Source organism: Peromyscus maniculatus, chromosome 4 (assembly GCF_049852395.1).
Source record: "Peromyscus maniculatus bairdii isolate BWxNUB_F1_BW_parent chromosome 4, HU_Pman_BW_mat_3.1, whole genome shotgun sequence".
Taxonomy (NCBI): domain Eukaryota; kingdom Metazoa; phylum Chordata; class Mammalia; order Rodentia; family Cricetidae; genus Peromyscus; species Peromyscus maniculatus.
In genome coordinates, this window is record NC_134855.1 from 44,368,198 (window position 1) to 44,391,176 (window position 22,979).

The following is a 22,979-nucleotide window of genomic DNA, read 5'->3' on the forward strand; positions in this document are numbered from 1 at the left end:
CTATGTGACACCCATACTCTCAAATTCATGAAGATCTATCTTATGGACCAGAAGATGTCCAGTTTTGATAAATTACCCACAGTTTCAAAAAGAATGCATGCTCTGAACTTATTGGGTAATATTGGATATAACACAAGATAAAGCTTGTTTTGTACAGTATTATATGTCTCTAAAAAGAAGATATGGAATTGAATGAAAACAAACATAGGATATATTAGAATGTTACAGAGTAACTAAATAATTTTTTTCTTACAGCATATTAGTCATGAAGAAAGTATGCAAATAAACAACCTAATTTTCTACTGTACAAAAATAAAGATGAAGAGCAGAATAATCTAAGGTAAGCAGAAAGAAAAAATTATAACAATAATAAGAGAAATCAATAAAACTGAGAAAGGGAAACAGGAAAACCAATGTAATAAAAATCATTTTCTAGAAAGCCCTTACAATTGATTAGTTTCTAATTAAAACTAAAATACACCATGTATTAGTGAAACAGAAGACTAATACAGAGATTATACCAAATGAATCTCAAAATCAATGAGTCTTAGCAAAAACCCAACTTGTTTTTTCACAGATTTGATGGCTGGTCATACACTGATATGTAAACATTGGAGAACCAAAAGTAGCCTAGAAATTTTCACTCTTGAGTTATGAGAATGAACAAATGAATGAGTTACCACGTAAATATTACTGTTAAAATTTTACTAGTCAAATTTGCCAATCTGGATTACAACATTATAATATAAAAACAAACAAAGCCAAGTGTGCTTAACAGGTGACATTTATTATTTCCTGCAATATCTCAAAAGTAGAACATATGGCAACAATCTTTCAGAAATGAAACTTCCTGCAATTTTGCATGGTTATTGCTCACCATTCTTTATAAGTAATAGCAAAATGATCTTCAAACTCAAATCAGTGTGTTGTCATCATGACATTTATGGAAGCAAGTTACAATTCAGTTTTAGTTTCTGCAGCAATTTCCACATTAAGGCATTTCCAGGAATGAAAAAACTGAGAAGTTGAGGTAACACACCAGTTGTCACCAGGTCACTAGTTAAACATCCCATGCCTCTCTTGTCTCTATCACAAGACAGAGAGTGAACAGTGAAAGGGAAATATTTTTATAAAAAATCCCACCGGACTCTGAAATTACATTTACTTAGGTGGTCTTTCAAGGCATGTTGGTAAAGTTACTAAGTTTCTGAAGAGCAGAAGCAGATAACAGGAGTTAAGGCTCACAATCATGCACATTCATTGCAAAATACAATCTCTAGGACATCATGGCATTGAGTGTCATAAAACACATTTAAAGCTTGTTATGTAAGTCAACAGAATATGTATTTTCTTTCTAATTCTGGAGGACTTCATAGGCACAGTGAAATCAGTTTTCATACAAAGGGAGTAAATATCAGATTCTCAAACTACATGAAGGGAATTAAACAATTTTATGAATAAATCAAAATCAACTATATTAATAATAATGTTAGTAATGAAAATTAATGTTTGTTATTTTACAGATTCTCAAATATAAAACATTTACATGAGCACTTATATGTATGACAAAATATAAAACAAATAAGTAGGTAAAAGATAAATGAGCAACTAAATCTAATTTGCATGTAATGATGTTATAAAATACCAATTTACTTTTGTCTGTTAATTCATAGTCCCTATTGTTTTAAGGATCACTTTACTTTTTAAGATACAAGAAATACAAAGTGCAATGAAAACTTTCAAGTGTCCACTTTCCTAATTAAGGGTCAGGGCACTGAAAATCCCTAGACATGCTGGTTGCCTTCGACTCTTCTCATTTATATGACAGCATGCATCTGCTATGGATAAATGGTAAAAAATACATCAGTTTTTATAATAAGGTGAAGCTTTAGTCCATTCACATTTATCTCTATTGTATCTATTTAGTAAATGTATACTTTAAAAAGGTATAAATGTGAAGAAAATATAGAAAATGTAGGATCAGAGAGTAGTTCCTTCTGTGCTTCTCACTCTATGAATCTAATCTGCTGAGCCTCATGCAGAGCTTGCTAGAGAGATGAGGAACCAGGAGCCCAAGAGCAAGGAAGCAATGTCAGCATCCATTGTCTGAAACTAAACAACAGATGTCAAACCACCACCACCACCACCACAACAACAACAACAAAAGCCAACCAACCAAACATACAAAAGGCCAAGAAGTAAAGAAGAAAGAATAACAAGAAAAAGGTGTCAAGCCAAACCTTTCAAGGGATATGTGTTGTAAATTAGCCTAAAATCTCTGTGACTGAACTCAAAGGCACTTTCTGAAGAACTGCATTTTCCCTGTACAGCCAGCAGCATTTATTGATGCATGCTTGTGATGTAATGCATGCTTGTGATGTAATGCTTGTGATGTAATGCAATGATTCTCTGAAGCAAAATCTCACTTTAAGGAAGTATCACATATTTGCAACTAAGCCCCAGGAGTGGTGACCTAGCTACCTGTGAAATTACATATAAAATAGAAAAGGAAAGTCGTTTGGCTGCTGAACTTTACTGCCATTTTTTTTTTCATTTCCTCCCACTCATCTTCCGCCACAGGCATCCCCAGGCAAGCCCTGTAGAAAAAGTTAAATAGCCACATGACAACAGTAACCTACTTTAGATGCATTGGGCAGACCGAACATGAAAATGAGCTTGGCGTGGAGATGTGTGCATCGACAAACATGTAATCATTTTCTCTACTCTCTGATCAGTAATCGTACTTAGTTAAACTTGGTGTTTGGAGGATATGTGAAGAAAGCACAAGTGGGAAATGAAATCAGATCTGGGTTTGAATAGATGTCTTTTCCTCAATTTTGTCAGAACGTGCACCTTTAGAAGCAGGATCATCTCTGTCATCATCTATTATAGGAATATCTGATGTGTTTTTGTCATTTTGCCTTAAGCGGTAACTCTTATAAGCACGCTGGATGATGGTTGCTGAAACTGCCTCTTGTTTGCGTTTCAAAGTGGTTGTAATTGGTTCGTATGTGATTTTGAAAGGATTTGCTAACATAAATCCAGATTCTATCTCTGAAAGGATTTTCTCCACTCTCTCATCTTTTCCCATCACTCTTTTTGTAAAGGCAAGTAAGATGTCAAGACAATGAATTCTGTCTCCGGCTGCCATGGGGAGATCCATAGCCACAAGTTGGCCCTTGTTCGGTTTTGCCATGAAAAGAGGAGGATCGAGAGCAGCTGCAAAATCTGAAAGCTTGCTAGAGTCTATGTATTGGGTCCTATCAGGGTCAAACCTGTTCCATACCTGGAAAAATTTCTTAAAGTCATCTTCACTCAAGGTCCTGTTTTTTTTCTTAAAAGGAATGCTTAGAAACTCCATGATCAACATGATGTACATATTAACAATGATCAGCCATGATATGAGGATATAACTGACAAAATAAAAAATCCCAACAGTGGGGCTCCCACAATCTCCTTTGACCTGAGTGCCAGGATTAATTTTATCAGGATCACAGTCAGACCATTGGCTGTTGAAAATTGCATTCAGCATGCCATCCCAACCAGAAAATATTGTAACTTGAAAAAGACAGAGCATACTGCTTCCAAAGGTCTCAAAGTTGGAGACATCATTAATTCCAGCTTCTTTCTTAACATAGGCAAAGTTGTACATTCCAAAGATGGCATAGATAAACATGACCAGGAAGATGAGAAGACTAATGTTCAGCAATGCTGGGAGTGACAGTATCAAAGGAAGCATCAGATCATGGAACACCTTTGGTCCTTTCCCAGGATGCAAGATGTGGATGACCCGAGAGAGAAGTATCAGTTGCACAAGTGAAGGAGGCACCAAGTATTGTCCTACTGTCAAAGGCAGCAACAATCCTTAGTGTGAGAAGAGATACAAGTAGGCAACAAAATTATCCCAATGCAACTATAAATAGAAAACAACTTATTTTGCAAGTAATCTAGTTTTCTAAGGCTCATGAATCTTCTGCCAATATATCACTTAAATAACTATCTCATATAACAGCATATTGAATATTGGGCTAGGTAAATATTAATTGTACCAATGACAAGGCTATGTACCAAACTCAGGAGACATTTTTTTCTGTTCTATCATCTTCTGTGGATATTGCTCTGTATGCTGTGAATGTGTTGCTCTGATTGGTTAATACATAAAGTGCTGATTGGCTGGTGGCCAGGCAGGAAGTACAAGTGGGACAAAGAGAGAGGAGGGTTCTGGGAACAGGAGGGCTGAGTCAGAAGTTGCGAGCCAGACACAGAGAAAGCAAGATATAAAGATATAAATAAGCCACGAGCCATGTGGCAAGATTTATCAAAATGGGTTAATTTAAATGTAAGATCTAGCTAGCAAGAAGCCTGGGCCATTAGGCCAAACAGTTTTAATTAATATAAGTGTCAGTGTGTTTATTTGGGTCTGAGCGGCTGCAGGCCAGGCAGGACTGGAGAAAACTGCAGCTACAGTCATTATAAGATACTTTTGAAATCATAGCTGACTAGAATATACACTGTAGGTCAATAGTCAAAATTTTTCTGAATATAGTTGGATTAAAGAATTTTGCTCAATCTCACATTGAATGCCTTAAAAATGTATCATTTAAATATGGGGAGATGAATAATATAATTTCTCTCAAATATTTTATATCCATTCTTATGATAGTTATTAAAGATGAGTAGAATGCAACACAGGAAGACATCATTGATAATTATGCAAATAAAAATGTATAACATTTAGTGAATCATAGAATGTAATCCAATTTGATTCTTTTATAAGTTGTATTTCAGGCCAAAGAACTTTAAATATGAGTAGAAGCTGTATTTCCTCATAACTTCATGTTGGGTTTTGGTTGAGAAATGTCATAAGGTTTTGGTATATCTGCTGAGAGGAAGTATCACACTTTGTTAACATGCGTACTCCATAAGATGACATTTTTTGTGAGGTTCTGTCATGTCTATATTCCCTCTAAAGTATGCCAGTGACTCTTTTACCCTTGTCAAATACCCATCTTTCTCCAGTCTTCCAAGCTCTTCCATTATTCAAGAGGCAAGGTCATTTGACTGTGCACAAACTTATTGACATGCTCACTACCAGGAAATTAAACCCTTTATCTAAAATCTGTTCTCCTGATGACAATATTTTCCATGAAACACTGTCAAAGGCAGAAAGCACATTCTCCTCCACTTTACATTTCTCAGGCAAAAGACAGAATGAGTATCTTTCTAGTACCTTTCTAGCAAGACTCCCAGGCATACTTTGTCCACTCATTTTTGTTAAGAGGTAAGATAGATTTTAGACTCTCTGTGGATCATTTCACCCCATTCAGTCCTTTCTTATCATGTCCTGGCTCTGTGAACCACACCATCATCATTGCTTACACTCAGCTGAAGGCTTTAGTATGTGGCTTTCACCTCAGCCTCTCCCTCAATAAACCATCCAACGGCATCCATTCACCGTCTCAACTCAATAATTCTCATTGTTTTCCTTCAGTTACCTACATCGGTGCCTTGGCCAGAAGACTGACCCAGAAGATCGGAGCTTCAAATTTAAACAGCTTTCTCTATGGCTGACCTCCCCTTCCTGCTCACTCCTTTAATGACTGCTTCGGTCACTATAGTTCTGTGACTCAGTTGTTTTCTTCCTGCTGCCTTTACCATCTCTGTGTATTTTTCTATCAATCTTCTTATATTTTTCTCTCAGTAGTCAGTAGCATGAATTCACTCTTCCACTGAAAGAACTGAAAATTCTGAAAGCACTAAATTGCTTTCAGGAAGGTAGATTATTTATGTTTTGTTGTTGTTGTTGTTATAAAAGTCCTGGCTAATATCATTAGTCCCTTTAAATTTTTTTCTTTTATTTTTTGAGATTATAATCTAATTATACCTGTTTCTTTTTCCTTTCCTTCATCCAAACCATACACCTTTCTTCCCTCTATTTCAAATTCATGGTCTCTTTTTACACTAATTGTTGTTACACACATATGCATTCCTAAATACATAAATACAACCTGCTTAGTCTGTATAATATTACTTGTATGTATATTTTCAGGGATGACCATTTGGTATTGTGTAATCAATTGGTATGCTCTTCTCTGGGAAAACTATTTCTCTCATGCTCAGAATTCCTTTGTTTTCTGTAGTTTTTTTTTTTTTTTTTTTTTTTTTTTTTTTGCAGAATAAAGATCTTGGCTTTCCTTCATAGTGCAACTATCATCCTTGTTGAGCTAATGTTTAGGCAGTCATATTGGTGAGACATTATGGGTGTAGCTTCTGACACTCCTAGGAGACAGTCTCATAGTAAACTACCTGATCCTCTGGTTCTTACAACCTTTCCTGCCTCTCTTCTGCAATGACCCTGAGCCTTAGGTGCAGAAGTTGACATCATTAACTCTTAAAAAATGCTACCTACTCTCATGGAAATCACATTCTGGTTATGCAGAAGCAAACACTAAATAAACTTCTTTATTCCTGAAATAATTTTGCCCAAAACTCAGTGCATGTCTGTGCCCTTACCCAGTATGTCTCTGTTTAAATTGACTTATATGATGTTTTCTCTGACCACCAGTTACTGATAAGGTACCCTTCCCTCTGTCCTGTGCTTTAGTACTCTCTGTTTCTTATATATCAGCACAGTATGGGAATGTACTGCTCTGAATATGTATCCTCTCAGGGTCTGTAAGTTATGTAAACATATAAATGATTCCTAACCTTTAGATACAGAGCCCTATCTGTTTAGCAATAGGATTAATGAAATGTATTTGTAAACAAAGAGTGAGATTACCAAAGTAAGAGAAGACTAGAGACAAATTCATTAAACCTAAAACTATGAGACTCATTGCAAAATCCTTTAAATCATAAGATGGTAATGCTGCAAAATCAGGGATTTTTTTAAAATTTAAAAGCAAGGAATCTTAGTGAGTTTAAATGTCATAACATTTTAATGCACAGGGTTCCTTCTCCTGGCAGCCTAGAATGTCACAAATTTCAAATTAGCAAGTAGGTATCATGTGTTTGTGACAGATACTTTATAAGCTTTTTAACACCATGAAGCATATTTTCTCAACAAGAAAAATGGTGATTGTACATATACACTTCAAACTGTAGTTCATTCTTTTGGGGGAAGAAAAAGAAAAAGATCTCATCATTTTGCTTCTCAAGGGTCACTTTCCCAGAAGGCATTGTGATGGACTGAATTAATGCTATAAAGGAAAATTTGACAAGAGCAAGCCTTACCTGTAATGGAGAAAATAACCACCATAAAATCATGAACATTCCACACATTGGTGAAATAGTGGCAGCGGAAGGCTATGAGTTTCAGGATGCATTCTAGAGTGAACAGCATGACAAAAATGACTTGCATCCAGTAGAGGGCAGTTTCCATTTGTATACTCTGCTCATCATTTTGTATCATAATGGTGGTTGCTTGGAAACAGATAAGAACTATGATGATAACATTAAAGACACGATGTGTTACCAGGTCAAAAATGAAGCCTTGGAACTTGTTCTGTAGGTGAAGAGAAATGCAATATCTATTAGCAAGCTACTTAGGTACTTATATGCATAGTTTCTGGATTCTACAAGTTCCCTCTCAAAATAATGCAAAATGTAACACTTGATCCTTTGCCAAAGAATGCATTTTATAATTGTGTCAAAAGCTATATCTATCTATCTATCTATCTATCTATCTATCTATCTATCTATCTATCTATCTATCTATCTATCTATCTACCTATCTATCTATCTACCTATCTACCTATCTATCTAAATCTGCATAAATACATACATATTATATTTGACTATAATTTGAGACAGGATAATGTAACCCAAGCTGGTGCTAGACTTGCTATGTTGTGAAAAATGGCCATGACCTCCTAATACTCCTCCCTCTACCTCCCACTTGCTAGGAATCCAGGTGTGCTCTACTACATCTAATGTATTTGTTAATAATTGGAAAAAACTACATTCATAACTTTAAAAGATAGTAAATAAACTTATCTATTTATTTATTTATTTTTGGCAAAGAGGCTTACTTATTTATGGTGCAAGGTATTGAGCCTAGGATTAGTTAGGAAAGCACTCTACCATTAAGCTAGATTCTAAACCTGAATACAATGAACATTTTAAAATTCATTTATTTAATTAAAATAATATTTTCTTACTATGGGACGGGGTGCTGGTTTTTGAGAATCTTCATACAGGAGCTTCTTCAATGCCCGGTATTGTTTTTTCTGTTTTACTGTTATAAAGATATTTGATCCTCCTTGGTAAAAAAATAAATAAATAAAAGATATGAAAATCAAATTACATTTCTTCCAATTCTCACCTTTACTGATGTGCACTTCAGAAACTTAGACTTCATTCTTCACACAGCAACTTTTGGCATTTCTATATGAAAATTCATATGAAATACACAGGGTACATGATGTTCAACTATCTTTATTGAACTTTTCTATTTTCAGTTAGAGAGACAAGAAAGGCCCACCATAAAGAACTGACTTTGATAGATAATGTTTGAGTCTTGTAACAGTTGGATCAGTTTGCATTTTTATAAATTCAGTTTTTGTCATATTTTACAAATGCAACTGAAAGATTCTTAAAAAATAATTCTGAAAGTACAGAGTGCTAATCAAACAGAATTTTCTAGAGCTGATCTTTTTTTGTGTATTTCTAGTGAAAATTTTGATATCCTATACAAAATATATAAAGTGAATAGTGTCTTTAATCTAGGAAATTGTCATTGTTTATGCTCCGAGTCAGAATCTCATCACTAGAACTGACATGTTCCACCATTATGAAGCCCAGAAACAAACCTTAATATGCTATCCATTGGGAGGACAGTCCTAGGATGCTGCAACATCAAATCAAATCACACGCTGCCACTGAGCTTTCTGTTCCCCCTGAGTAGCAGATTCACCCTGGTAAACATGCACATGCCTCTCGATTATGAGCTACCACTTTCTCTACTTAAAAAAGAGCTCTCTACCTTAGACTGTGTCCATGCTGGTTATGACTCTGGAGGCTTAGAACCCATTGATGTACAGAACTTTTCTAGGCCTAGGGAGAAAAGCGCTTGCAAGGTGCCTGCCTTGTAAGCAAATGGACCTGAAGATTCTAGGTAAAAAAGCCTGCATGAAGACCTCCCAGGTAATCTCAAGGTTGCAAAACAGAAACAGACAGATTCCTGGCGTACACTCACTAGCCAGGGTAGCCTACTTAATGAGCTCTGGATCAATGGCTAGTGATAGAACTGTCTTAAGCAAACAAACAAAAGGTAGATGTCACACCTGTAGAACGAAACCCTAAGTTCATTTTAAGTTGACCTTTGGTTTCTATATGGATATTCATGTATGAGTACATACACATGCACACACATGTGCCAAGATGTGTGTGTGTGTGTGTGTGCGCGTGCACACGCATGTGTGTGTGTGTGTGTGTGTGTGTGTGTGTGTGTGTGTGTGCATGTACACACACCATATTCTTTGGGCAGGGTTGATGATGACCGTAGGTGGAGACTGAAGTATCTTGACACTGAGACCAGTTTGGACCAATTAGAACTCAATAATTTCATGTTATTTCTAGAAAGATTTCATTGTCTGTGCAATATCAAATCAGAAATACATTTAATCTCCATATTTGCATCCTGTGCTTAACTGCAAAAATGACTTTACTTGTACTTTAACCATACTTGAAGACTATCATGTATTTATACCAAAGAATAGTCAAACTCTATTTCAAAAATAGGACCTTTTTTCTGGCCATATGCATATATTTGTGTATAGACACATTAAGGCCATATGTTTGATTTTCATTACACTATTATTTATAAACCCATATACAGAAATGCAGAAACTTCTTAACTTTAACTCTTGTCCAAGTATATTCTGAGCATTTCAGATAAAATAAGAGGGGCATTTTTGTAACATTTACAATGTATAAAAACATTAATTATTGTTCAATTATATTTGTAGCATGTACAAATGACATTAAACCAATAAGACAATTCTAGAAGCATTTTGGAAAATTGTTTAATTTTAAGCATGTATAAAGAATATTTATACTTATCTTAATTTTCTGCTTGTTGAAATTACTAATGATAACACCAATCAGCATACTCAGAGGGAGAAATAATCCAAAGATAACAAAGACGACAAAATAATTGTACATGTACAGGTTGTGTTCGTAATTAGGCTGCATATCTACCTAAAATTAAATGTGAAAAAGTTAATACAACATGGCTACTAACTAAACATGAGACTCATAAGACAACTGACGACAAGAAAACCCAACCCCGATAAATAAAGGAAATGTTTTCCGGGCTTCTTGGTGCAAGGGTATCACGGCTTTGTTCATTTGGTCTTTTAAATGTGTTTATTTGGTCTAGTTACTGTGAAAGAAAGATGGTAGTCCTTCAAGAGAGGTAACTGGGCCTCAGTTGTTACGTATGCTACTGGAAGGATATTCAGTGACCATAGAATACCAAATCTGAAATACATTTAATCTTATAAAATACAAAAATTACTCTTGTGACCTGTGCTTAGGTTATCATCTTGATAATGACATCAAGAATGTCAAATACTTACACCAACAGAATCAATTGCTGAATACATAATACTGATCCATCCATTAAATGTTGCCTGTTAAAAGTAAGGTAAATATATGTGAATCTTATAGAGAACTTTTTGTGGTAAATAAAGAGCAAACCTTAATTTGTTTTGGTTTGGTACTCTAAAACACTGGATGCTGAGGCTTGCCATACTTTGATACACAGTGTAACTAACACATTTAACATGTCCATTATCAGATTATGTTATTTTTACCTAATTTATTTAATATTCATGAACTATTTAATATAGTAGATATATAATCTCAGTAGAACAAGAGAGACAAAGGGAACTAATATTAGAGTTCTAAATATGTGCTAATAAGCATCAAGGTTTTGCTTATGTTCTTATTCATGTGACTTGTGAATGGTGGACCCTTCCTATACATTGGCTATCAGACCACTAAGAACCCATCCCTCAGTATGTTAATTAGCATAAAGATAGTAGCAATCCAAATAGATTGAAGGGCTGTGAACCTGTTATCTAATGAGCAATGGCAGAAATAGCCAAGTTCTGGGATTCTTTTCCTTTGTCTGCACTGTCATCCCCAACTGCTTCTCCCACAAGAGCATGAACTGTGTCTTGTTGGATCTTCCAAGAAGGCTAGAACGGCATGTATCTCATAATTTTTATCTATCAGCTAATAATTACTCAGTTATCTTATAACCAAATCTACTCCTTACCCATATTCTGTTCAAAATGCAAGTTTAAACTTGAGCTTGAAATTAAATTTGACTTTAAGTAGTTCAAAAAGTATACTCACCACTTGGAACAATGAAAGAAAACCATTTCCAACATTATCAAAGTTCAGGTTTGCATTCTCCCATGGCATTGATTCATTAAATACCAGGTTTTCACACTGACTCTGATTCATAACTTCAAATATAGGGAATCGTTCTCCACTTGTTGGGTCAATGCATTCATAGAACTTGCCAGCAAATAAGTGTACTCCCATAATACTGAAAAGTAGCCAGGTCATTAGGCAGACCAGAAACACACTGAAAGTGGGTAATGTTGTTTTTATCAAAGCTATCAGAACCACCTGGAGTACAAGAAAGTGAATGTTTTAGATAAGGAAAGGAAATTATTTTGATATCTGATCACATTCAAAGCGCTCATTAATATAATATCATATTGAATCATATGAAATGCATATCTAGAGTTTGAATAATCCATACACAAGTATTAGAATCACTGAAACAGTTTTTCAGTTTTAATAAAAATATACTAAAAAGTCCAATATACTTAAAAATTTGTACAGCATTGACAGACAACACAACTTTCTAGTTAGGACCCTAGACTAAATCTTTTATTCAGTGGGCCTATATTTGTTTAATGAGATTCTGTACTATGTCAGATTGGTTAAGATAATTTCAACCCAGTGCATGACTTAGATCGTATATAAAGTATATAAAAAGTCTAGGGAATGGGGTGAGAACTGACTTGAAGCTTATGGTGTAGAGGGAATTTTAGAAGGTCTTATTAATAAAATCAAACCCAAGCCTGGTATTGGGGTGAACACTGGAAGATCAGAGAACCAGAACAAGCCACAGCTACCTTACCTCGCCAGATCCTTAGCTGGTCTTGTTTCCTCAGACTGAAAGCTTCTGAGTCCTCATCCAAATGGGTCTCAGCTGAACTGTGCTGCTAGAAGCCTGAAAGCTTCACCAGCCAAATGCTTAACCAGGCCAAAATGCTTTTGTTTCCTGGTCCTCATGCTTTATATATCTTTCTGCCTTCTACCATCACCCCCTGGGATTAAAGGCTCGCTTTCTGGGATTAAGGGCGCGAGTCAATATGCTTGGCTGTAGTATCCTTGAACACATGGATTTCTGCCTAGCTCTGCCTCCCAAGTGCAGGGATTAAAGGCGTGTGCTACCACTGCCTATCCTCTATGTTTAATATTGTGGCTGTTCTGTCTCTGACCCCAGAGAAGTTTATTAGGGTGCACAATATTTCGGGGAACACAATACCACCACATTATGGACTTGCAAAGGATATAATAAAAGAATGACACAGGAAATATGAAGCCAAGAGAGATGAAGTGGTGAAGTTAAAGAGATGGATTGGCTCAGGAAACCCTGACCAGGCAGACTGTGCCCTCCTCGCTGAGCTGGGTTACTAATGAGCTGCTCAGTGAGAGGTTGAGGAGATGAACACACACCCTAAGGTGAACACAGCCAGTGTGAAATCACTGTCTTCATTTTCTTACCTCCCTCTAGCATTATAATTAGAACTTTGTTCTTATCGCTGCCCTGAAATTGTTGGGACAAAACTAAGCTGTTTGCTATGTGCAACAGAATCCCCTTCAAACTTTGGCAGTCTTTCTTTCCTCTTTCTTCCTCCAGGAATTTATATTTTTATTTCTTTTCCACTCCAGAAGCACAATCAGTTCTGATTTCCTCCATTATCCTAAACATCTTTTCTTTTTCTTCACCATTATTATATTTATATCTTTTTCACACATATTTGCTGATATGCTATAGATATATGTACTTGGATTAATGTTTTGACTTGAAGTATTTTAATCACTTTATTATAACTCTAAAATGAAGTCACTGGACGTTTGTTGATGTTGTAGGTATTTTGACATTTTTTTTTTTTTTTTGGTTTTTCGAGACAGGGTTTCTCTGTGTAGCTTTGCGCCTTTCCTGGAACTCACTTGGTAGCCCAGGCTGGCCTCGAACTCACAAAGATCCGCCTGCCTCTGCCTCCCGAGTGCTGGGATTAAAGGCGTGCGCCACCACCGCCCGGCGGTATTTTGACATTTATATAGCTAAACACATTGGTTTTCTTCATATTGTTGAGAGAAGCCTTTGGCATCAGAGTGAGGGAGAAAGGACAGATGAGAATTAACTGAGTGTAATGTGTGATGTGACTTTAAGTGAATTTATTGTAAAAAGCAAACTTCACTTTCATTTAGTAAATTATATATATAATATTCCAGTTTAGCTCAGACATGGAAAGAGCCTAGATGTCCATCAACTGATGAATAGATAATTAAAACGTGGTATCTACATACAATTGAATTTGATCTAGCTGTGGTGAAAAATGAAATTATGGAACATCTATGTAAATGGATTGGGCTGGGAAGGTAACCCAGATCCAGAACCACCAACATTGCATGTTATCAAATACTCATATGTGATCTTAGCACTGAATCTTTGTATAAATGTGTTCAATTTAAACTAAAAAGGAACCATTGGTGGCAAAGGACAAGAAAGATCTTACAGGGATGGGGAGACTAGAACATAGGTGATATGAAGGACAAAAGAGGAAGAATAAGGAGCGAGGTTTAAGTGGGGTAGGACAGTGATTGGAGCTGGGAGAGGGGCAAAGAGCACATAAGATGTTTCTAAAGTCATATGGAAACCTACTATTTTACAAATTACATATATATTCATACACATATTCATATACATAATATTTATATAGAAGTTTATTTGCGGATACCCTATGTAGGCGATTATACTGATTCCAGAAACCATGGATTGCTAAAAGAAAAGCCTAGGGCAGTGTGAGATACCTCCTCTTGAGTTGTTGGACCCTGAGGCCCTCAGTATTGTGATTAGTTTTGGTCTCTCATGAGAATTTGATGATGAGACCCTATCGCTGAAGACACCACACACAATGGTCACAGGACCTGGAGAAATCAAGTCATTATTGAAAGTGGCGTCCATACTAGCTTTCATAATACCAGAAGGTGCTATGCAAACTGCTTGGGAGGAGGGAGAGAGGTCTTCACAAGTATTCCTCAGCTGTGAATGCTGTGAACTGCAGTTATGACTGATGAGACAAGATATGGCAAGAGTGCAATAACTGTGAATGTTATGGGGATAATTGCCTGATTCCTGGTTGGATAGAAGGGGCCCTCCTCAGGAGGAAATGGATACACATCCATTTTTTCACATGACACGTTGAAACTAGCCATTCAACCTTTAAAACACTTAAATATGCAGTTTATAATGTCTTAATGCAAACTGTAAGAATCTCATTTTTGTTAAAATCTCTCTTAAGATAAAGTGTAATCATTTACAGAAACAAATAATATCATTTATATAAATATTTATAAATTTGATATTCTACATGATTAAGATTACTACAGTGCTGCAAAACTGGCCAAGAACCCATGGTTGGGCACTGAACAGATCCTAGATGTAGATCAGCTACTATATTTTGCTAAATGGACATAGTATCGAACTATCTCAAAATTTACGCTTTTCTCCCTTTGGATTAGCCCAATTCTTAGACATTGTCAGAGAAGTCTCTTTGTACGCTGCATAATGGTTAGTGCAGAAACAACAGGTGAAAGCGAAGAGAATGAATAGTGACCATGCAGTGTGCAGCCACAAATGGAACTGCTGCTGGGAGATACTTGTCTGTTTTGAAAGAACCATTACAAGCAACAGTAAAGCCTGTTAATTCACGGAAATGTAGCAGTCACAAATGAAAACTCACAGCTGAGATTTAAACTGTCTGTCATACCTTCATTCTTTCAAACTGAGAGAGAACTCTGAGTGCTCGAAGGAATTTGATGGAAGTGAGTGGGGTCAGATCTTCTCGAGTTTTGCCTATTAAGCTAAGACAAAACACCTGCACATATGTTAAAAAAGAGTTAAGGTGATCATAAACTTTGTGCTTATAAAAAAATGACACATTGAAAATAACCATTCAACTTTTAAACCACTTAAATATACAGTGTATAATGTCTAAATGCAAACTGTAAGAATCTCATTTTTGTTAAAATATCTCTTAAGATAAAATGTAATCATTTACAGAAACAAATAATATCATTTATATAAATATTTATAAATTTGATATTCTGTATGATTAAGATTAATATTTATATTGTTTTCAGTTTGAAATAAGATCATTTGCAATATAGCAATGAAAACATATTCATTAAAACAAAATATAGAATATACTCACTTATTCACCTCTGGATTATTACAGTTAAGGCAATATATAAAATAATTCAGAAATCATATATGAAGAAAGAATTAAACAGAAACATAGTAGTATAAAATTATAGTTATAAAGTTACATGATTTGTAAATTTATATTTATAAAATTATCAAGACTTAATATATGTTACTTAGAATTAAACAAGGTCAATATAGCTATGATTAAACTTTTATTATATCTATATGCTTCTTATATTTTCAAGTCAACATAGAGATAATACCATTTCATTATTGTTCTTAATTCTATACTATAAAGATGGTGTTGAGGTAGCCTTAGAAACAAAGGGTTCTCTACATAAGTATACAGGGAAGTAGACACAAAGGCATTGAGTAGAGGTGCATTGTCCTTTTGTATCATTTTATGGAGTAGAAGGCCAAATGTAAGAGCTGGCTTAGACAACAGAGGTGACCTATTGCAAGTCATTAATTATAGGCAGAGAAACCTCCCTAATTGTTCATAGCATAGACAGTTATCTATTCATTGGGTAAACATTACTAGCTATATTGTATGCCTAGAAGGCAAAGGGGATAAAGGAGAGAAGAATAATATTCAGGAAAAAAATTCTGCCTTAATAGCACTTATTTTTTAGTGTGAGAAGACAAATTTGAAAAAAAAAAGCAAGAAAAAATAATAAAAGTGAATAATATTCATAAGTGCTATGGAGGTAAAACAAATTGACAAATACTATGGTGGTTATTGTTTTAATTACATAGCAAAGGATGATGGAACTTCAAAGGTTTCGTTTCAGCTACAGCAAAAACACTTGCAAAATCTCTGATGGAGAAACGAGTACCAAGGCAATCGGATAGAGTTACATTGGCCAATTTGAAGCGGTTCAAAAATCAGTGCTGGTAGGTCACCCACTGAGCCCGCAGGGGTGGAGAACAGGGGTGGGTGAGAAAGTAGAAGGCGGTCTCATCACGTCATGTAGGGGCTTGGAGAATTTTTTGCTCTGAGGAGGATAGACTGCTATAGGGTTCCACAAAGAGACATGTATTAGCTGACATCTACCTTGTAATTTCCACTTTGATTTCTGTTCAGAAAACAACAGAAACTACACCTTGGCCAGAGCAAGAATGTCAGCATAGAATCTACTCAGTGATCCACAAGAGGAACCATGACATCTTGAAGGATAGTGACGATGACAAAATAATAATAATAATAATAATAATAATAATAATAATAATAATAATAAAAGTGTGGCTATATTACTTAAAAGTCAATTCAGTAGTATTAAAGATTTTTAGTGATATTTTCAATATACTATTCAATAAAACTGTTCTCTTATCAGTAATTTCACAGGTGAGTTATTAAATCGATCTAGAACTGTAATGTTGAGTATTTCAAGTTGTGCAGTGACAGGATCTGAATCAACATTAAACATTACAGATGTAGAAATACAGAAAATGAGATGCTGAAGTTGAGGCTGTATGGAGGGAGAAGGGAAGGAGAAGAAGGTGAATGGATGATAGTAAAAAAGAAAGTAATGTTTAAAGAGGTTCTTTAAAATACGTACGATGACGACCATGAAGTCCAGCTTGTACCAGCCATTAGAGAAATAGGCTTTGAAGCCATAAGCCACCCACTTAAGAAGCATCTCCAGAATGAAGATGTAAGCAAAGATCATGTCTGCATATTCCAGCAAGATTTTAATGGTTTTTCGCTGGTCAATATATATATCTTCAAGAGCCTGGAATTAATTTTTAAAATGTTTAAATGTAAAAATTTAAAAACTTTGATTATATGGAATTAAATTCAACTTCAAATTTATTGAGATATAAAACTAAATAAATGAAAAATGAGTGAATTTCACAAATCCCTATCTGTAGGTAATATCAGGTTGTGAAAACATATTTTAAAAAATGAAACTAAAATGTCTAGAAAAATGAGTTGTATTGGTTTTTTTTTTGGGTGGAGATTCAAGACAGGGTTTCTCTGTGTAGGCCTGCTTGTCCTGAAACTCACCCTGTGGACCGGGGTTGGCCTAAAACTTAGAGATCCTTCTGCCTCTGCCTCCTGAGTGCTGGAATTAAAAGTATACACCACTACTATCCAGCTTACACATCAATTTTTATACCTGGTACTCCGATAGAGAAAATGTCTCCCATTTACTAACCAGAACTGACTCTGCTTAGCTTCTGAGATTACTTAAGAGCAGCATGCCCAGTTTGGCAAGGCCAAAACCAAAAATCCACCTTGGCTCCATCAGCAACGATATAAGAGATGGAGCCAAAGAAATAACAAATGAAATATTCACATGTAGCATAACATACCACAGCTACTTTTCAAGTGCATGTTGAATAGTGTTGTTGATTCTACAATTGTCACTCAAACTCAGATATAAAAGACAACCATTTTTCCACTCAAGGTGGAATTCTGGGGCATTTTTGGACTCCACAGTTTCCTTGTAATATCTACTAAACCTGGTCTCACTTGAGGACCATGACAAATTTTTCAATAAGCATTTTGAAAACTACTTTTAAAAGATCTACATTTAACTGCCTTCCTAGCCCCCAGAAGTATAAACAGAGTCAAACACCTTTATTGAGTGGCTAGGTGATTACTGATACTGCTAAGAAAGGGACCAGACTTCATTCTGACAACACGGGCCATATGTAGAATATTGTAAAATGTACTGTGAGGAGTGGAGAGAATAGGATCAGGAATATGTTCTGAGGGGGTATTTATTGCATCCCCATAGTTGCTGTAATGATCACTGCAAATTGGTGTCTGAGAAGCAGTGAATTCGTGTTCTTGAAATTCTTTTAAAATTTTATTTATTTTTATTTTATGTGCATTTGTGTTTTGCTAGCATGCATATCTGTGTGAGGGTGTTGGTCTCCTGGAACAGGAGTTATAGACAGCTGTGAGTTGCCATGTGGGTGCTGGGAATTGAACTTGGGTCCTCTGGAAGGGCAGCCAGTGCTCTTAACTGCAGAGCCATCTCTCCAGTGCCCCCCATTTTTAAATGTATTTATTTTTATCTTATGTGTATTTGTATTTTGCCATGGGTGTCAGGTCCCCTGGAACTATAATTATAGACAGTTGTGAGCTGCCATTTGGGTGCCAGAAATTGAACCTGGATCCTCTGAAAGAGCAGTCAGTGCTCTTAACCAATGAGCCATCTCTCTAGCCCCCACAATTCTTGAAATGTGATACAGAATTAGTTTCATTGTGTGAAAATCAGTGTCTGGAGAGTGAATTTCCAATTTTCTCTGGTCTTTTGATGTCTTCCTTCATAATGAAGGCATGTTATTCCAATCTCTAATTCTACCTTTATTTAATAGCACTTAACTGTTATAAGAATAAGATTATTCTTATAAGGACCACTGTAACTATTTCTGATTCATGTGGAGAACCTAGGATCATCTGCTTTGTTCATGATCCTGAATTTAGTCAGAACTTCATGATCCTTTGTCACCTAAATGAGGTTAGACACATTCTGGATCTTACAATATAGACTTAATTAGGAGCTATTTATTATTCAGATGTTAATAGGATCAAGGAATCAGAGCACAAGCCTGGGTAAAAGGACAGACACACTGCTGTTGTAGTCTTCTCAGTGACATAAAAATGCATATCGAATTAACCTGTTACATTATGATGTCCTGTGACTTGGACCTTATCAGCAAACATGATAGAAAGTTCACTAGATGCTCAGGTATGGGGGTGGGGATGCATTTCCTACTACTAAGAGAGAAAGGCAATGCTTACTGGACCACATCAGACCCAAAGGCAAAATTCCATGCCTGAGAATACTGGTCCTACATACTTATAAGGTGACTCAGATGATTTATTTCTTTCCAGCTGGATCTGGCAAAAGACAAGAACTCTAAAACTGTTTAGCTACATTTCTCATAGCTTGTCCATTTGAGTCATATGAAGATATACTTCAAGGGGAACCTGTGATGGAGAAAGAAACTGAAAGGAGCACCTAGCCATCCTACTTGGAAATGTCTGAGCTTTCTAGTCACTCACTATGAGATCAGTGGTTTTGTTGATGTTTGTTCATGGACTGAATAGAGCATTAGAGGTCATAGTAGATGTTTACCAAAATTCAAGCTAAGATGTCCTCTGATCAAGTTTGCATTGCTTGTACCATGAAATTATTTTTTTAAAAGTATTAAACAGGCAAGCAGGGATGAATGGCTCATACCATCACGGCAAAGTGATATGCTACACAACAAAAAGAATGGTGAAAAAAATTGCACATACTATTTGAATGAATTTTTATGAACATCAAAAATATATAAAGTGAACAGGGAATCCACAAATGGATGGCTACCCATGGAGAGAGTTACTATACAGAGTCAGAACACGATTCTAGACTTGGGATGTTTTGTTAACAATCAAGTCACAGCTGCCTAGATGTGTTCACTTGTTTCTTCACAGACACCAGTTTTCAGTGATCTTTACAGAAACTGTAGAAGAGTACAATATGCCAATTTGGGGTGTTTAAAAATTTTAATTTATTAATGAATAAAACATTAAAATCAGTGTTATCTGTTTTCACTTCCTTTTCCCACTATAATATGTAATTTTGAAATTATTGTTTATTTAATTTAGAAACTTAAATTTAACATCAATACTAAGAATTTAAATATATTATAAATATAAAATTTATCATAGATATACCAACAATACAAAATTCACATATCATAAAATAGTACTGATATTAAATTTAATATTGTATCATTTGTCCACAATGTTCATAATAAAGTGTGACACAGTTTCTATTGCTAACAAATTGCAGAATATGAAATCTGGAACTATACAAAGTATTCTGGGTAGAGTCAACTGGCATAGAGACTACCTTGAATTCAAAGTCTTATAGAGTATTTTCACATGACGTTTACTGAAGCTGAGTGCTCACCAGAGTGCCTGTGCTGAGCAGAGTGACCATGCCAATGAAACACTTGAACCAGTTGTTTTCTACTATCTTGCAGCAAGTTTTCCTTATATTCTTCCAAATATTTCCATTCCTAGATTCTCTACTGACTTGACCAGGTGAAGATTTTCGTTCATAACCTGCCAAGGAGGAAACTGTTAGAAGTAAATGCCTAGAAGACTCACAAAGAGTAAACATCTCAACCTTTAGATGCTTTATCAATGACTTATTTACTGAATCTGCTATCGATGGCCTGTGATTTCCACACACTTGTCTTTTACTGCTGCTCAGTGGTCTGTGATCAGTGAGGAGCAAAGAAGAACTGAACTTGTGATTTTGGGAGAAGAGCAAATAACCAAGAAGAGAGATATAATAGAATGTACCTCTACCCTACGGAGAAGAGAATGAATGCAAATAAAACCAGTTCCTCCATGCTACCCCAAATGTGCACATGTGTGTGATAGCTTGTGAATCACATTTTCAATACCCAGTGTGATGATTTAAGACACACTTACTTACATCAACACATATAATATTGTCACCCAAATTCCTTTGGAACTGATTTTCAGGCAGCATGGAAATGGGAAACATGAATGAGACAATTTGAAGAGGTAGTCAAGAATGCCGAGTACTTCATGGGTTGAGTATATGTAGCTGTAGGAAGCCTGTCTTCTTGTCGGAGAGAGCCAGTAAAAACAAATATGTGGCTCAACAAGGAAATGGTTATTTTACGTATGTGAATGTATGAATGTGAGTATTTTTTAACATAAAGTTAAAAAAATTATTTCAGTATTTTTTTTAGTGTCAGATTAAGTTTCTTTCTAAAAATGAGATCTATTTATACCTTTGTCTTAGGTGATTAATATCCTAGTATTTAAGTTGCTGAAATTTCAGGTGTGTCTGTAAAGGGCCTTTTCCTATGCAGGTGAGTGTGAAGTTGATGCCGAGACATCTTCCTCAATTGCTTCTACATCTGTGTTTTGAGACAGGTCTCTCACTGGACCTAGTTCTTACCATTCCAACTAGACTGTCTGGCTCCCTAGATCCCTGTGTCTTCTTCCCCAGCAATCATATGCTTCCATGCGTGACTTTCATGTGGATGCTCGGGATCCAAATTCTGGTCGTGTCATGGATTGTATAGCGAACACTTTATCTTCTGAGTCATCTTTTCAGCCAAAATATATTTTTATTTTAAAGCTACTAATCAAGCATCTTTGGCAGTTAGTACTTTGATCACTTTTAATTGATTTCAAAAGTCTAAATATGTAGTAATTTATTAATCTTGCTAGGAAACACATTTGAACTATACAGTACTGAGAAGTATGTTATATATCTTAGGTGGTGAATAGCTTACTGAAATTGTACATTGTAGACTTACTAATCTCTATGTACAATATCTAAACATATCATTATGCTTCTTTTTCCTACAAAATTTATAGATATTTTGATTCAATTTTTAAAGTCTAAAATTATTTTATTTCACTTTAGAATATATGTGATATATGAAAGCATTTTAGGTTATATATATATATATACATACATATACATATATATTCTAGTATTGATTTAGCTATACTTTGTTTTTCATGTTCTAGTGTAATATACTCAGTTGCACAACTACAGTATGGAATTAAATATGAACATTATAGTCTTAATATTATGTATAGCATGGATACTGCATTTGAGTAAATAGTATCAATATTATTCCACCAAAAGACAAGTGCTCAGAGTTTCTTTCTCTATCAACTATGTCAGTAACTATTTTTATAGGCATAATCATGGAGCTAGGATAATGATGATGTTGATGCCATTATTAAGTGTTGCTATTGTTTGGAAAAGATTATCTTCTAGGATTGCACAAATGCAAACACTAATCTTTTGAACCATCTCACGAGGTTTATCATTGTTTAGATTAGGAGGCAATGAGGGGAAGAGAAAATAGACAGTAGATAGGGAGGTGAATCAACCTGTTGATTCCAGAGACAGTTTTGTAACTGCCACATCACACTGTGCTAAAGAGGATCTGTCTCTTTTCCCAAAGATGACTTTTTTTTTCTTCATACTTACTGATCTGTTAAGTTATAGGTGGGCAAATAACTATACATTTCAAAACATATGCAAACTTTCTAGAATTCAGGTTAAAGTAAACATTGCACCATTATTTAGGTTCAGAGAAATTTAGTATAATTTTGAAAATTTCCAAAGAAACTTCAACTTGCCATGTTTGCGAAGCTTTGGCTTTTCATGCTCATAGACCATTTCTTCTTCTTCAGAGATAGCAATATCAACTGTGCTGCATTCAGATGAACTAGACTGCTTCATTTTCTAGAAAAAAAGAGCCCCAACAAAAAGTTACTTGCTTCATTTTCAGAAGTAAATATGATATATTGGAAGAATATTATCAAAGTCAAAAGATTTCAAGGTAATTTGGGGCTGATATTAAATTTTTTTGTGTAAATAAAGATTTGCTTTTTAAAATGGTTTGAAATACTTAAGTGCAAATAACATTAGATAAAAATCAAAGA

The 22,979-nt window shown here is 35.3% G+C and overlaps 1 protein-coding gene across 4 annotated transcripts in view; it reads right to left on the reverse strand.

Moving 5' to 3' along the window:
* Positions 1-766: 766 nt before the first annotated feature.
* Scn7a (sodium voltage-gated channel alpha subunit 7) overlaps positions 767-22,979 on the reverse strand; it is an 83,853-nt gene continuing 61,640 nt past the window's right edge. For 3 of the 4 annotated variants that reach the window (XM_015995999.3, XM_042275398.2, XM_076569587.1), the window contains exons 16-25: positions 22,674-22,779; positions 20,440-20,594; positions 17,083-17,256; positions 15,087-15,194; positions 11,365-11,643; positions 10,581-10,634; positions 10,063-10,200; positions 8,160-8,264; positions 7,234-7,504; positions 767-3,864 (exon numbers count right to left, since the gene is read on the reverse strand). In XM_015995999.3, the coding sequence (XP_015851485.1) occupies positions 2,801-3,864; positions 7,234-7,504; positions 8,160-8,264; positions 10,063-10,200; positions 10,581-10,634; positions 11,365-11,643; positions 15,087-15,194; positions 17,083-17,256; positions 20,440-20,594; positions 22,674-22,779 (2,454 nt within the window). In that variant the 3' untranslated portion in view covers positions 767-2,800. Of the gene's footprint in view, positions 3,865-7,233; positions 7,505-8,159; positions 8,265-10,058; positions 10,201-10,580; positions 10,635-11,364; positions 11,644-15,086; positions 15,195-17,082; positions 17,257-20,439; positions 20,595-22,673; positions 22,780-22,979 lie in introns of all 4 variants that reach the window. The other variant, XM_076569588.1, reaches the window with a different exon arrangement.